Here is a 17000-nt window from a genome sequence, read left to right on the forward strand (position 1 = left end):
TGGCGTTTCTTGTGTTCAATATCCAACAGGATGCCTTCAGCATCTCAACCTTCATGTGTCCACAGTCAAGCTCCTGATATGGCCCCCACATCGGTTCCTCACACAGCCTTCCCGTCTCAGAAAGCAGTAACTCTACTCTTCCAGATGACCTGACCCAAAATCTTAGGGTGTCTTTGACTCCCCTTTCTCTTAGACCCCACATCTGAGTCATCGACAAACCCTCTCAGCTCTACCTTAAAATATAGCCAGACTCAATCCCAGTTGCTGCCACCCTGTTACAGGCCCCCACCCTGGAACAGGCCACTATCCCCTCTTTGCTGGATTGTTGCACCAGCCTCCTGGCTAATCTTTCCTTTTTCATTGTTATCCCTCTGTGGTCATTCTCAACACAGTGACAGTAAACTGAATTACATCACCCCACTGCTCAAACCCTCCAATGGCATCTTATCTTGTTTAAGTTAAAAATCGATGTCCTGATAATGACCTATATGGATTCTATGCTCTGAATCCATCACCCCATTCCCACTTAGTAATGGCTACTAAGCCTGAACTGCATTCCAGCCACGTTGGCCTCCTCATGGTTCAGCATTCCAGGCTGCTCCCACCTCTGGGCCTTCATATGCCCTTCCCCTTCCCCTTACAGTTTCTTCATCTTTTTTTTTCCAAATGTCACCTCTTAGTGAGACCTTCCCTAGCTACCTAATCTAAAACTGTAACTCTGTCCCCTGCCCTTCCTGTCCCCCTTGCCTCTTTGATTCTTCTTAGTCCTTTAACTAGTGTACCACACAGCCTACTTATACTGTTTTCTGTCTAGTTCCTCTACTCTCCATAAAGTCAGTGATTTAGTCACTTTGCTCTTCCATGTATCCCAGCACCTAGAACAATGACTGGCACATAATATATACTCAACAAACATTCATTGAGTGAATGAATCTTGAAAATACTGAGTATTTTATTATGTCCTCAAAATAAAATTATAGGCCTATTAAGATGGAAGTGAAGAAAAACTATTGGGCTTATTTTAGAAGAGAGAGAATAAGACACAGGCTGAAATTTCATCACTACCACACAAGTATTTGTATAAGGTGACACCTTTCAAAATAACTACCTTTCAAAATGTGAATACCTTTAAAGAGAGGTTGAGTCAAAGTAAGACATATAACAGTTTGCTGCCAGAAAGGAAAGGAAGATGCTATGGGCGTTCAGATAAGAAGGTCCAACTCCAAGCTGACCTAAGCAGACAGAAATCTTGGTGTAACAACTAGATGACCTATTAGAGGGATCAGGGTCAGGGCACCATCCCAAATGCCTGAGGACAAAATAAGGCTAAGCAGAAGTTTTTGAGTGATGTCAGAGCTAGTAGGGACTCTTCAGATCACCTTACCTTTTTACTTGATAAGTGAGGAAACTGAGAGCCAGGGAAGAGAAAAGACTAGGTCACCCAAGGTCAGCAGCCTAGATGCCTAGATAATGGCTAAGCCAGGGCTGAAACTCGGGTTTCCGGCTCTCAGGTCAATGAGTTTTCTATACCACCACCCACCCTCACAAGGTCCTGTCACAACAAAGCCATAAAATAGGCAGCTTTCATTCCCCTGACGCATGCAGCAGTACCCACGCAAACGCCGAAAACGTTCCCAAAGGACATTTCTTAGCTGGGAGTCCTACAGAGAACCAGAATGGGACTTGGAAAAGAACTAAATTCCTTCTTGGCTATTTCAGCCAATGGGAATGGAGCCCAGAAATCACTGGTGTTTTCTGTTTGGGGAGACTTTTTTAATAGCTATCTTTGAAGAATGAGGAGTGCTACCATGCTGCTGGAAAAATGAAGTCATTGCTTTGAGAGATATATGAGGAGAAGAAAAGAAATCATACTACATATATTAAAATAAACCAGTTTCCAACTCTTGGGCTGGGAAGTTAACTCTTGTTTTCCTAAATTATTTAGCAACATAACCAAAATCACAAAGAGGAAGAGCCCTTGAAGCCTCAAAGGGGAGGCTGCCAATTGAAAGGGAAAGGAGAAGAAAGATAAGGATGACTGTTTAATCTCATCAGAAAGAAGAGAATGAATATGGGGTTTGAATCTGGAATGTCGTAGATAATGTATTATTTATTCCTTATAATAGACATCCATGGCAAATCTATTATTCCCATTTTGATGAGGAGGAAAATGGGGCTCAAGGAGCTTAACTTATTGGCCCAAGGCCATGTCAAATACAAAGGCTGAGCACTGAAGAATTGATACCTTCTAACTGTGGTGCTAGAGAAAACTCTTGAGAGTCCCTTGGACAACAAGGGGATCAAATCAGTAAATCTTAAAGGAAATCAACACTGAATATTCATTGGAAGTACTGATGCTGAAGCTGAAGCTCCAATACTTTGGCCACCTGATGTGAAGAGCCGACTCACTGGAAAAGACCCTGATGCAGGAGGAGAAGGGGGCAACAGAGAATGAGATGATCAGATGGCATCATTGACTCAATGACATGAGTTTGAGCAAACTCCAGGAGATAGTGAAGGACAGAGAAGCCTGGCATCCTGCAGTCCGTGGTGTCAAACAAGGCTTAGCAGCTGGACAACAACAATACAGCTAGTAAGTAGCAGAACCAGGACTTAAGTGTTTCTTCCTCAGATTTCATGATCTTGCCTTACTCCAGAGTGTAACTTTGGTGCTTTCTCTAGGCTTCAGTTTCTTCTCCATAAAATAAGGGCACTTAATCAAGACACCTCTAATGTGTCTTATAGCTCTGACGGCCTATGGACTTACTAATGTTAGAAGTTGTCCTTAGTCGGTGATCTTCTGGAGCCCCCTCAAGAACCACAGGACTCTTGAGCCCCAAGAAGAGTGAGCTGATCCCCTGACCTGCTGAGTTTGAAGGAAGTGATCAAGGCAGCACTTCTTGCTGACCCTAACCAAGGATTGCAGCCTCTCCAACCCCAATTCAGTGTCTACAGTTCTCCTCCTGGCTTGAACATCAAGACAAATGCACAGAACCTCTACTGGGAGAGGCCTGGGATCCTGAAACATCCCTGAGGTGTGTATTTATAACACCTAGGGTACATCTAACAAGTTCATCATGTGGCATGTGGCCATGTTTGCAAAGAACTGTCCCTGAGAAGTCTTTGCTAAGACAAGGGCTAAGCTGTGAGCTAGTCTAGCAAGTATAAGGGACAATAAGGGAGACAGAGGAGGTGTTCATAGATTGTAGACATCTTCCTACAGAGCAGTAAGAAGCCTAATGCTTTAGCAAAGAGCTCTGGACTAAAACCAGGTGAGAGTTGGACTCCTTGCTCTGCCACTGCCTGACAGTGGAATCTGGAGTAACTTTGATCATGCTCTAGCATGCAGTATAGCTATAGACCAGTATTAAATAATTGCAACAAAGTTTGACAAGCATCTGGCAAGGGTGACAGAGATTAAAAAATGGAGACTCTCAGAGCAAGATGAAGCCATGGTCACAGGTGGACAGGCAGGAGCAGGGAGGTTTGAGGGAGGGTTAAGTTCCCAGCAGGGAGGGGTAGTGAGTAGGGAAACTGTGCCCAAATCCTAAAGAATCCAAGCGAGGTCATCAAGGAAGATCTCAGGGCTTATAATCATAAGTCTGGGTACAGAAGAAAACCTATTCCTCAGGTAGGCAGCATTACCCCAGGCAACTCAGGTGGGCCACCTGGGGGTCTGATTCTAATTCAGATCCTCAAGTGCCACCCAGGAAGTCTGATTCTATGGGTCTGAGGTAGTGGCTGAGCACTGACATTTCTCTAAAAGCTCTCCAGGATTTCTAAACGACAGCCGAGTTTGAGAACATCTGCTGTAAGCAGAGATCTCTGAGAGACAGAGCCCATCCCTTAGTGGCCACTGCATCAAGCCTGGCCAGACAGAAGGTGCTCAGGTATGCTTCCTGGATAAAGGAAAGAATACTGTGTACGTGAAGCAGAGGAAGTCACCAGCCAGTTATTAGAATCAGAGCAAGGCCGAGAATAAGACTGATCTTATGCTGAGTCCTCCCCTGAATGACTTGCCAAGGGCTGCCTGCATCCCTCCTGATTATGTACATGATTGGCCCTGACCTGGAAGCTGGAGCCAGATCAACTTTATGTGAGGACCCCAGAAAGGGGAGAGAAGGGATCAGGGTGTCCAACAGCCTATTACAGATCAAGGACACTGGTGAATCTCAAGCACTCATTAATGACTACAAAGCCTGATTGAAGAAATCTCATCTTTATTAAAGTACCCTGCCTATATATAAATGGCCCTCCTCCTTCCACCACTACAGATGGTGGTGACTTTCTCTTAGAAAGGGGAGTGGTGAGGGAAGAAGAAGGAGTCGGTTATTAACAAAAGTGAGGTGAATGAGGACCATCAGAAATGAAGGTGGTTCCTGCTTCTTGCTCTCTGCCTCCCCCATACCTTATTCTATACCCCTACTGTCAGAAATCATCTCTCCCCCTCTCCAAACCATATTGCATCCCATTTGAAAACTATCAGGATTCTTGCACCGACCTATGCACTTCTCTATGGGCAAAACCCTTTGCATCTTTAATGCTCCCTCTCTTACTAATGAACCCCCAACCCTGTAGTTCTGGGTGCACTGCTGACTTTGGTGAGAGGAACCAAGCCTGGCCAGTATGGGAAAGTCTCTCAACAAACAGCCCAGGAAGCCAGGTCTCTTTTCCTGTATTCTGACCATCAGAACCGCTGAGAATCAGTTGCATTTGGTCCCTGAACTTTGCAGACTCTTCACTATAATGGAGACACACTGATTTGTTTCCTAGGAATTTTGTGCTTTACTTCTAACACTCTACCTTCTAAACCCCTGCTAAATTCTCTGATGGTTCATATGCAGCAGGTGGGAAGCCAAGAGCTATGGGACTCCACCCTAATCCCATGACTTCCCTGAATGGAGGGAAGCTGGAAACTGGGAGTGTGACCCTGACACACCCAGGAAAAAAGGGCAGCCTAGTGCCCCCCACCTCTCTCTCTCTCTCTTTGAGAGGAACCTCTGCTGTTTGTGTGGAGACAGAGCTCTGGAAGAGACTCATACACTAGGCAGAGGCTAATTTAAGGCCGAAGCTCCGGATGTGGGCAATAATGAGGGGAAGGGGTAGGGTGAACCAGAAAGCAAGGGTGAGCTCATCACTGGAAAGGCCCTTTAAGATCACCTAGTCCTGTAACTTTCAAACTTTTTAAAACCAGTTGGACCTTTTTCCATCCAAAACTCTTAAATAAAACTCCATCTAACATGGAGCTGCTCTGATTAAAGCAAGAGGAGGAAACAGGAGTTGGGGATGGGGATGGGAGGTAGGACCAGGGTGGGAAAGCCACTCTCTCAGTCTCCCTTCCAAATGCAAAAGTCCCTAAGGCACCATGCAGAGCATTGGGGCCCTGGGTCTCACTTTGAAAAGCCAATGATTAAACCCAAACCCTTAATTTTATAGATGGAAAAGCTGGGTGATTTGTGCAGGGTCCCTGTGGAGTCAGTGGTGGCACCAGAGCTAGAACTTAACCCCACTCCCAACCCAGGTCTCTCTTCACCCGCTCCCACCAGCTGGCTGGCCCCTCGGGCCCTGGGCCCCCAGCATCGCCCTGGGCCCAGCAAGGGAATCTTAGACGGAGCTGCGGAAGGAGAACTGCAGGTAGATGATCAGCAGCAGGACCGTGGCCCAAAACAAGCACCAGGGGATGGAGAAGAAATTGCAGCCAGAACCCTCCTCGGCCTGCGGCTTGGTGGGGCTGGGCGCCCGGGAGAAGGTATAGGTGGTCGCCTCCTCCTCCAGGAGCTTCTCGCTGGGCTTCCAGTGCACAATGCCCTCCTGGCAGGCCTCGCAGAACTCGCCGCGGTGCCGCCGGGTATCTTGGCGGCTGGCCACGTGGATGCGGTACTGGCCGCCGCGCTCTCCGTAGCACTGCTCGCGCAGGCTGGTGATGAGATTGTCCACGAGGCATTCGATGTTCTCCTCCAACATGCTCGACTCGTCCAGCCGCGCCGTGCCGCACTCATAGCACAGCTGCTTGAAGACGCGCATGCGCACCGAGCCCGCCCGCTGGGCGCGGTCCAGGTACATGTGGAAGAGGATGACCAAGTGGGGCGACTGCCAGGTGTGCCAGCACCAGGAACAGTGGAACCTGCGGGGACGAGGAGAGGAGAGGACAGAGTGGAGACGGTGGAAACAGATTGCAGGAAGGAGGTATGGGGCAGGAGGCTGAGCTGGGAGGTGGAGGCGGTGTGTTTACGCCTCCCTGAGTTCATTAGCTTTCCCCAGGTGACTGCTCAGCCCGCCCTCTTGTGGACTCTGCTAGGACCAGAGACCCCGCCTCAGGATGCGCTTGGGATCCAGCAGTGCTCAGCCATCTCGGGGCCCTTCTCTGTGCCCTGCAGAAGCCTCAGTGCCCTCCATCTCAATGCCCAAGGGCCGTGCCTCTAGGAGAGTGGCCCTGGGCAGCTTTCCTCACATGGAAAACGTGCACATTGTACGAAAGGAGTTCTTCCTGCTCAAATATCCTTTGAGTCTGATAGCAGGGATGGCCCACATCACCTAGAAAACGCAAAATCCATCCACACGCTCTTACCTGTCAGCACTGACTGTGAACAGGCTAGACCCAAATCAGGAGAAAATGACACCATTATCGCTTCTTAGCCTCTGGGCCAGTGCCAAGATTAATGTGTCTGAAGTCCTGGATATGGAGGCAATCTACACCCAGAGTGAGCTAACTGGAGCCAGCTGGGGCTCTCAGGCTGTCAGCTGGGTCCAGAGGAGACACCAGCCCTCCCCACTCAGCCCCACAAGCCCTGGGCCCTGTCAACGAGTGTCCAGTACTTTTGCATCTGTCCTGTCTGCTGGGTAAGGGGTTCCACATTTTCATTTTTTTATCTATTTTCTTTTACTCACATCCTTTGGGGACTGTTTCCCCTCTCTGAAACAAAACTACAAAACTTGGAATGGAAAATGTCAGAACTAGAGGGACCTTAGGAGTCACGTAGTTAGCCCTTTGTTTTACTCTGAGGCACAGAGAGTAAGGAAGCGGAACACACAGTGAGTTAGAGGCAGAGCTGGTATCCAACACATAACAGGTGCCCAGTAGATGTTTCTTGAATTAAACTGAGTGACTTGAACCAGGAAAAGTAGGAAGGAAGGCCTTGCTTCTGACCCCCAGGCTTCACCACTCAGCCTCCAAACCTTGTGCCCCAGCGGCAAGACTTTACATAATCTACCCATGGACAAGAGTGCTGGAAAGTCATCTTGGACATTATTGTAAGTACGAATCACTTAGGAACCTTGTTGAAATGCAGGTTCTGATTCAGTAGGTCTAGAATGGGACCCAAGATTCTGCATCTTTAACAAGTTCCAGGTGATGCCGATACTACTGTTCTCTCTCTCTTCCACCAAGTGGGGAAAGAGATCCAAGAAGGAAACTGGATTGTTCAAAGGCCATGAAGAGTAGAGCTAGTTTCCAACATACTTCATGTGTTCAGTATTTTATATTAAGTCAAGCTGAATTAAATAGATTGAAACTGAATTGGTCCAGGACCAGAACACAAATCTCTTGACCCACAAGCACGTCCCCCTTCTCTTGGCTTTCAACCTTTTTAAGAGGTTGAAAGTGAATGTCGCTTAGTCATGTCCTACAACTCTTTGTGACCCCCTGGACTATACAGTCCATGGAATTCTCTAGGCCAGAATACTGGAGTGGGTAGCCTTTTCTTTTTCCAGGGGATCTTCCCAACCCAGGGATCAAACCCAGGTCTCCTGAATTGCAGGCAGAGTCTTTACCAGCTGAGCCATAAGGGAAGCCCAAGAAACTGGGGTGGGTAGCCTATCCCTTCTCCAGTGAATCCTCCCAACCCAGGAATCAAACCGGGGTCTCCTGCATTGCAGGTGGATTCTTTAAAACTGCGCTATCAAAGAGGTTATTAAATATAAAAATATATAAAATATCAGCACTTAGAGCTATGACTCAGAGAGGGAAAGTTACCAGGTGCTCAGTGGAAGAACTGGGGTCAAACTCACATATCCCAACTCCCAGTTAGCTCCTCTTCCTCTGTCTCCCAGTCTACAGTGGCCTCACAGCAAAGCTGACCCTTAGCACATGGGTTCTCCACGTTTCTGTCTCTTCTGGAAAGGTATCCCCGGGGCTGCCTGCAGAGCCTGTTTCCTGGGCTACTTACCTGCCTGAAGCATGCAACTCCAGGTACTGCTTCCAGCCTGGAGCTAGCACATTGTGCTTGAGGTTGGGATCTATGATGAGGTCCCAGCTGTCCGCTGGCTTTGCCTCCTCCATCTTCTCATAGAAGATTTTCTTCCATTCATCTGTGGTCACACTTTTACACATGGTCTCGTCAGGGGCGAGGGAGGGCAAGCTCCACTTGAGTGAGAACACAGGGAGTGAGGGCAGGTGCAGGGCAGGGCAGCGCAGTCTCCACGGTCTAAAAATCCTCATCAGTAGGACCAGGAGGAAGCGGGACCCAGCTCCCTCCTTTGTCCGCAGTGGAACCTGTTTCCACGGCAACCAGGCAGGGAGCCAAGAGACAGAGGTTGAGAAGGAGGGAGTCTCTGAAGGGGTGTTTCAGGGCCCCAAACTGAGGCTGCGGAGGCAGAGTTTGTGAATCTAAGCGGCCTTAGACAGCATGGGGGGCCTGAAAGGAGAGTGAGCTTCAGATCATCTCACTATGGCCTGCCAAGGGCATGCAGAGGCGAGGACCTGGGAAATGGCTCAGCTTTACCTTGCTGTCCCTGGAGGTATCATCAGCATCTGGCTGCTGTGGTAACCGTGATGCCTTTGGGAGCTAAAGAGAAATAAGGGATGGGAAGATGCAGACCTGTTAATAGATGCAGCAATAATAATAAACCCTTTCTCTGCACCCTCACCTGTCTTGCAACCAGCACTTTGCCATTTACAAAAACGATTGGAGGTCTCTTGACCCACAACTGTTATTGCCACTATACAGATCAGGAGACTGGGACTCACCTAGCATACAAATGGCAGAGCTCCTGGCAAAATCCAAGCTTTTGAGCCTGTACCAATCCATCAATTCATTTGTCAAACATACCCATGTGCCAGGCTCTGTGTATGCCACAGTTGTACTCAGTAACCAGAATGCAACAGAATCTGTGCTGTGACAGCCATGTAGAAGAGCAGCCACCTGTGCACAAAGGTGGGACCATTGCATCAGCCTGGCAGACGCAGAAAAGATAATCTTCAACTTGATTATAAAAGAGGAACATAATACCCATGGGGAAAACAACCTTTACTATTGGTGCCTCTTTGGCTAATCTTTAATACATTTTCCTTTATAAAAGTCATACAGGTTTTCTATAGAAAAATTGGAAAATAAAGATAAGATTCTTCCTAATACCCGTGCTCAAGATAGTCACTGTTAATATTATGATGTGCACACCCTGCCTGTTATTTTTCTGTACATGTACAAGTGTATATATATGTGTGTGTATGTGCATGTGTATGCATATATACACACATACATCATTAATATTATTCCATCTCAGAAGCTGCCTATATGCTGTTATATGGTTGAGCATAATTTATTTAGGAAACCCTCTTTGCAGGGGCATTAATTTTTCCCAACATTTCACAATTACACTCACTTCCTATTTGAATAAAGCTTATTGCTGAAGCTCACGGGCCTGCATTTCAGGCATGAGAGATGATGCTTCCTGCAGTTGGAAAACACGCTGTGGCTCTACTCCTATAGAAGCTTGATGTGGCTAGAACATAAGCAGGCTCTTGCAACAGCATAACTTGTAGACCGCCTACAGATTCTGAAGCTTAAGGATGAAAAAGAAGGGCCTAAATCGCCTATGTGATACCCGAGACTGTCTTCCAAGTGATTCTTCTGCTTTTGCATGAATGCTTGATGCTTTGGCATCCTTTATTTTAGCCTCAGTTTATTCAGATAGGCAGTGGGATAATCACGAAGCAGTGTCTCTGGTGATTAAAAGCAGGAGCTCTGAAATTGCTTGCCTAGGTAGTTTTTTCTCTCTTTTTTTTTTTTTGAATGCTCTTATATCCTCTTGGGTATCCTAATATATTTATATATATCATTTCAAAATGTATGTTGGTGTTTTATGTGAATACATTTTTAATTTGCATAGCAACAGCAATAACTCGCACTTAAGCGAGGTATCAGGCATTTTCCTAAGTACTGTATATGTCTTAATTTATTTCATCTTAATAATAATCTCTATACAGAGGTAATATCAGCAGCTTCACCATTCCTGTGATGCCATAGACATTTGATGAGAGGCACCCAGGTTCAGCGGAGAAGGAAATGGTAACCCACTCCAGTACTCTTGCCTGGAAAATCCAGTGGGCGGAAGAGCCTAATAGGCTGCAGTTCATGGGGTCACAAAGAGTCTGACACGATTGAGTGACTTCACTTTCACTTTTCACTTTCATGCATTGGAGAAGAAAATGGCAACCCACTCCAGTGTTCTTGCCTGGAGAATCCCAGGGACAGCAGAGACTGGTGGGCTGCCATCTATGGGGTCACACAGAGTCAGGCCCAACTGAAGTGACTTAGCAGCAGCAGCAGCAGCAACCCAGGTTCAGTGTAGAGAACACTGAACTGGAAGGTGGAGATATCAACATATATCCTCAGCCCTTTTACTGGCTTCCTTTGTGACCATGGTCAAGTCACTTCTCTTAGCCTCAGTTTGTTCATCTGTTCAGTGAAGAATTAGAGTAGAGGGCAAGGCTAAGGTCCCCTTTGACTGTAGCCACATATGAATTCACGGAGCTTTATACTTAGAAACCCGAATCCTTGGAGGACAAGAAGTAGGCTGGAGGCCACTGGATGGCAGAAGGACACTTCTCATGAGGCATCGCAGGTAGTGCCTGGGGCCAGGGTCTGTCTGTCTGGGGGCTGCTACGTAGTTAAAGGTCTCTGGGGAGGTGTCAGTCCACTAGCTTTGTACAGGACATAATAAGAAGGACAGAAATTAAGTCAGAACCACAGCACATTCATGCTGGAAAGGATTTTTAGGCTCATTAAACTTTTATCCTTCAAGTCAGTGTTCTTGTCTCTGAGTTAAGGCAGTTGATATCCAGAGAAGTACATAAACTGACTAACCAGCCTCAGAGGTGTGATGGGAGCTGTCTTACATTGCAGCCACAGGCCAAGGAGAGAGTGGAAACTGAGGATATTTCCAGGAAGTATGTGAAGCTGAGAGAAGCTTCTGTGAACTCGTTGTGAAACCAAAGTGTGTTACCTGATATCAGGAACAAATTCTCTAGAAGTATTTTGCAGTTGTTGCTACAATAAACATTATGATGAAAGACAAGAACACAGAAGGTAAGAATCACCAGAGGTGTGTGTGTGTGTGTGTGTGTGCGTGTGTCCACATGTGTGTGTGTAACCAGCTGATGCAATTCCCACTGGCACAAATTAAGTTTAATTTAGAACCTGAGCTTACTATTGTGGAGATCTATGTAGTACATCCTTCTGTATAGGGGAATATTTTCTCTAATATAATAATATTTCTATCAATGCAAATAACCCTACTGTATTGCAACTTGCTCTCTATCAAATGAACTCTGATGCCATGAAATCCACAATTTAGAGATTGCCAGTCTTTTAGCATCAGGATTCTTGGGCTCTAATCCATATAAATTGATAAGAGGCCGGAGGAAAAATTCAGGCAAGGCTTTGCTGGGACTTGTGCTGCAGCAGGAAGGTGTGGAAACAAGTAAGGGGTTCTCTTGCTCACTCCCTGAAGGGAGCAATGAGCTAGTTCTTTGTATGGGGTGGGTTCCAGGGGTCGTGCCAGAGGGGTAGCTTAGGTAGTTTGACCCTTGTACTAAGGGCAAGGGGCATGCGCAGAACCTTGTTTTTGCTTTGAACCCGTCTGAAGTGGCAGTGGGCTTTTGGTCTTTTCATATCCTGATGTTCTTAATTTGCCCCAACTGCACATGCCTGCAATTGTTTTTAGCCCCTTATAGTTTCTTCGTTTTTTGTTTTCTGTTTTTTTTTTGCTTGAGGGTATGTTTGTCCAGCTGCAAGCACTGCAGCAGAGGGGCCCTTGTCCCAGCCTGTCTCAAATATAGATGTCTTTAAAGCCAGTGACATCACCTTGACCAGTTTCTTAAAGTTTGTGATCACAATTTAAATCCGTTAAATAGTTTAAAGCTAAATCCCCAAGTAGAAAATAGTGTGGCAGTGGGGGAGAAAGAAGGAAGAAAACCATGTCTCTAATTTGGTATTTGGCTCAATCAGAAATATTTCCTGAAGTTTATTATTCTATTATTGCTTATCAAAATGTTATAAAAATAAACATCCTCGCTCTTAAAATAACACACTAATGACAAGTGATTCTCAGCCATGAACAATGCCATATCCCTAAAGGGCATTTGGGAAGGAGGGGGTATGTTTGCTGGTTGGATCAATGACTAGACGTTTCTGTTGGCACACAGTGCCTGGAGACCAAGGATCTAAATACACCTGACATTTCCACAACAAAGAACTGTCCTTCCTAAAATGACCTACATTTTCTGAACCCAAATAGTAAGCCCCTCCATGATCTGTTGATTTGCTGGTATAAAGAGCCCAGGTGGTAATCTCAACTTCCACCTAATTAAACGATTTTTTTCTTCCTTGATGGAAACATTCCTCCCTTGGAAACCAAAAGTTGTGGCAGAAAGGAAGCAAAGAGTAAACCAAAAACAAACATACAAAACACTCTAACTAACTAACTGCTAAGTCACTTCAGTCGTGTCCGACTCTGTGCAACCCCATAGACGGCAGCCCACCAGGCTCCCCCGTCCCTGGGATTCTCCAGGCAAGAACACTGGAGTGGGTTGCTATTTCCTTCTCCAATGCACAAAAGTGAAAAGTGAAAGTGAAGTCGCTCAGTCGTGTCTGACTCTTACCGACCTCATGGACTGCAGCCTACCAGGCTCCTCTGTCCATGGGATTTTCCAGGCAAGAGTACTGGAGTGGGGTAACTAATCAGTAACTAAAATCTCAGAAACAACCGAATGATCTCTGTTCATTTCCAAGGCAAACCATTCAATATCACAGTAATCCAAGTCTGGGCCCCAAACAGTAATACTGAAGAAGCTGAAGTTGAACGGTTCTATGAAGACCTACAAGACCTTTTAGAACTAACACCCAAAAAAGATGTCCTTTTCATTATAGGGGACTGGAATGCAAAAGTAGGAAGTCAAGAAATACCTGGAGTAACAGGCAAATCTGGCTTTGGCGTACAGAATGAAGCAGGGAAAAGGCTAATAGAGTTTTGCCAAGAGAACACACTGGTCATAGCAAACACCCTCTTCCAACAACACGAGAGAAGAGTCTACACGTTGACATCACCAGATAGCCAACACTGAAATCAGATTGACTATGTTCTTTGCAGCCAAAGATGGAGAAGCTCTATAGAGTCAGCAAAAACAAGACCAGGAGCTGATGGTGGCTCAGATCATGAACTCCTTATTGTAAATTCAGACTTAAATTGAAGAAAGTGGGGAAAACCATTAGACCATTCAGGTATGACCTAAATCAAATCCCTTACGATTATACAGTGGAAGTGAGAAATAGATTTAAGGGACTAGATCTGATAGAGTGCCTGATGAACTATGGATGGAGGTTCGTGACATTGTACAGGAGACAGGGATCAAGACCATTCCCAAGAAAAAGAAATGCAAAAAGGTAAAATGGTTGTCTGGGGAGGCCTTACAAATAGCTGTGAAAAGAAGAGAAGCGAAAAGCAAAGGAGAAAAGGAAAGATATAAGCATCTGAATGCAGAGTTCCAAAGAATAGCAAGAAGAGATAAGAAAGCCTTCCTCAGCGATCAATGCAAAGAAATAGAGGAAAACAACAGAATGGGAAAGACTAGAGATCTCTTCAAGAAAATGAGAGATAACAAGGGAACATTTCATGCAAAGATGAGCTCAATAAAGGACAGAAATGGTATGGACCTAACAGAAGCAGAAGATATTAAGAAGAGGTGGCAAGAATACACAGAAGAACTGTACAAAAAAGATCTTCACGACCCAGATAATCACGATGGTATGATCACTCACACTCACCTAGAGCCAGACATCCTGGAATGTGAAGTCAAGTGGGCCTTAGAAAGCATCACTACGAACAAAGCTAGTGGAGGTGATGGAATTTCAGTTGAGCTATTTCAAATCCTGAAAGATGATACTGTGAAAGTGCTGCACTCAACATGCCAGCAAATTTGGAAAACTCAGCAGTGGTCACAGGACTGGAAAAGGTCAGTTTTCATTCCAATCCCAAACAAAGGCAATGCCAAAGAATGCTCAAACTACCACACAATTTCACTCATCTCACATGCTAGTAAAGTAATGCTCAAAATTCTCCAAGCCAGGCTTCAGCAGTACATGAACCATGAACTTCCAGATGTTCAGGCTGGTTTTAGAAAAGGCAGAGGAACCAGAGATCAAATTGCCAACATCTGTTGGATTATCTGAAAAAGTTCCAGAAAAACGTTTATTTCTGCTTTATTGACTATGCCAAAGTATTTGACTGTGTGGATCACCACAAACTGTGGAAAATTCTGAAAGAGATGGGCATACAAGACCACCTGATCTGCCTCTTGAGAAATCTGTATGCAGGTCAGGGAGCAACAGTTAGAACTGGACATGGAACAATAGACTGTTTCCAAATAGGGAAAGGAGTAAGTCAAGTCTGTATATTGTCACCCTGCGTATTTAACTTATATGCAGAGTACATCATGAGAAACGCTGGGCTGGAAGAACCACAAGCTGGAATCAAGATTGCCTGGAGAAATATCAATAACCTCAGATATGCAGATGACACCACCCTTATGGCAGAAAGTGAAGAAGAACTAAAGAGCCTCTTGATGAAAGTGAAAGAGAAGAGTGAAGAAGTTGGCTTAAAGCTCAACATTCAGAAAGCTAAGATCATGGCATCTGGTCCCATCACTTCATGGCAAATAGATGGGGAAACAGTGGAAACTGTGACAGACTATATGTTTTTGGGCTCCAAAATCACTGCAGATGGTGATTGCAGCCATGAAATTAAAAGATGCTTACTCCTTGGAAGGAAAATTATGACCAACCTAGATAGCACATTAAAAAGCAGAGACATTACTTTGCCAATAAAGGTCCATTTAGTCAAAGGTATGGTTTTTCCAGTAGTCATGTATGGATGTGAGAGTTGGACTATAAAGAAAGCTGAGAGCTGAAGAATTGATGCTTTTGAACTGTGGTATTGGAGGAGACCCTTGAGAGTCCCTTGGATTACAAGGAAGATCCAACCACTCCATCCTAAATGAAATCAGTCCTGAATATTCATTGCAAGGACTGACACCGAAGGTGAAACTCCAATACTTTGGCCACCAGATGTGAAGAAATGGCTCATTGGAAAAGATTTTGATGCTGGGAAAGATTGAAGGAGGGAGGAGAAGGGGACGACAGAGGGTGAGATGGCTGGATGGCATCACTGACTCGATGGACGTGAGTCTGAGTGAACTCCGGGAGTTGGTGATGGACAGGGAGGCCTAGTGTGCTGCAGTCCATGGGGTCGCAAAGAGTCGGACATGACTAAGCAACTGAACTGAACTGAACTAAAATCACTAGTGTACCATCAGAGGTAATTTTGAGAGAGCTTTTCCATCTCTTAATACTTGAGGCTGAGGAAAACAGCACTAAACCTTGGTTGCTAATTTAGAGTATATGCCACATCCTGGAGAATAATACCCCAGTCCTACAAGGTCAGCTGTGTGTTAGTCGATCAGTTGTGTCCAAGTCCTAGTGACCCCATGTATTGTAGCCCACCAGGCTCCTCTGTCCATGGAATTTCTCAGGTAAGAATACTGGAGTAGGTTGTCATTCCCTTCTCCAGGGGATATTCCCCACCCGGTATCAAGCTCAGCTCTCCTGCATCGCAGCCAGATTCTTTACCATCTGAGCCACCAGGGACGCCCTGCAAGGTCACCTAGATGGCTCTATAAATGAGTCTTCCAAAGGCCTCCCACTGTTTATTCAGGTCAGTCACTTTAGAGTGATGGGATATGTAGTAAGACAAATGAATTCCGTGAGCATGAACCCAAACAATGCTATGCAGAATATCATAGTGGCAAATAAGGTATTCTCTAGGCTCACTGCTGAGTGTCCAAATGACAAGATGTCAATGATCAGCATTGAACCCTTTACTGGGGGGCACAATCCCATGGGGAACCCGCTAACCACCTGGTGGCAGTTTGATTATACTTGACCATTTCCACCAGGGAAATGAAAATAGGTAGAACTTTGTTTTTAACTGAAATAGACAAGTACTATGGATATAGGTTTCTCTTCCTTCTTCATAATGCTGTGGCATTTGTGGACTTTCAGAATTCCTTATTCACTATTATGGCATTCCTCAGCTACTTAGGTGTCCTCATTGCATGGTGGATGGTTTCCAGGAAGGAGCATTCCAAGAGGAAGGAAATGGAAGCTGCCAGTCCTCTTAAGTCTGGGGTCAGAAATCCCAGAATATCATTCCTATCATATTCTGTTGGTCAAAGCAATCACAGGGCCAGAGTGAAGGAGATAGAAAATGAACTCCGCCTCTTTTTAAAATTGAAGTACCATTGGTTTACAATGTCGTGTTAGTTTCAGCTGTACAGCAAAGTGATATAGTTACACATATATATCTGTAATTTTTCAGATTCTTTTCCACCATAGGTTATTACAGGATATCAAACATAGTTCCCTGTGTTATACATAGGTCCTTGTTGTTTATCTACTTTGTGTATAGTAGTGTGTATCTGTTAATCCCAAACTCCTAAGTTATCCCTCTCTCAGCCCCTTATCTGAGTGCCCATGGGGAACAAGTCTAGAAGGCTCAAACAGATTAACACACCAGCCCAGAACTAGCCAAGTCTGCCCCAGAGTGAGCTCATGGGTTATAGTGACCCAGGCATCACCCAGACCACTTGTGCCTGACTGAGAAGGATTTTGGCATACATAGCCATTTCAACCCAAGTGTTACCTTGACTATTTTCTTTGGACTCTTTG

General features: G+C 45.4%; 1 protein-coding gene across 1 annotated transcript; it reads right to left on the reverse strand.

Annotated features, from left to right (window-relative positions):
• Positions 1-5604: 5604 nt before the first annotated feature.
• RTP1 (receptor transporter protein 1) lies at positions 5605-8437 on the reverse strand. Its single transcript, NM_001192256.2, has 2 exons — positions 8166-8437; positions 5605-6124 (listed from the first exon to the last, which is right to left on the reverse strand). The coding sequence occupies exons 1-2, from the start codon at positions 8435-8437 to the stop codon at positions 5605-5607; spliced, it is 792 nt and encodes a 263-aa protein (NP_001179185.1).
• Positions 8438-17000: the final 8563 nt, after the last annotated feature.

The sequence above is a fragment of the Bos taurus genome, chromosome 1 (genome assembly GCF_002263795.3).
Source record: "Bos taurus isolate L1 Dominette 01449 registration number 42190680 breed Hereford chromosome 1, ARS-UCD2.0, whole genome shotgun sequence".
Classification (NCBI taxonomy): Eukaryota; Metazoa; Chordata; class Mammalia; order Artiodactyla; family Bovidae; genus Bos; species Bos taurus.

Excerpts from the sequence above, each read along its gene's own strand:
- RTP1 (NM_001192256.2), bottom strand. The coding sequence starts at position 8,437 with ATGAGGATTTTTAGACCGTGGAGACTGCGCTGCCCTGCCCTGCACCTG. Across the intron at positions 6,125-8,165 it reads GAGTTGCATGCTTCAGGCAG|GTTCCACTGTTCCTGGTGCT; the intron begins GTAAGTAGCCCA and ends TCGTCCCCGCAG.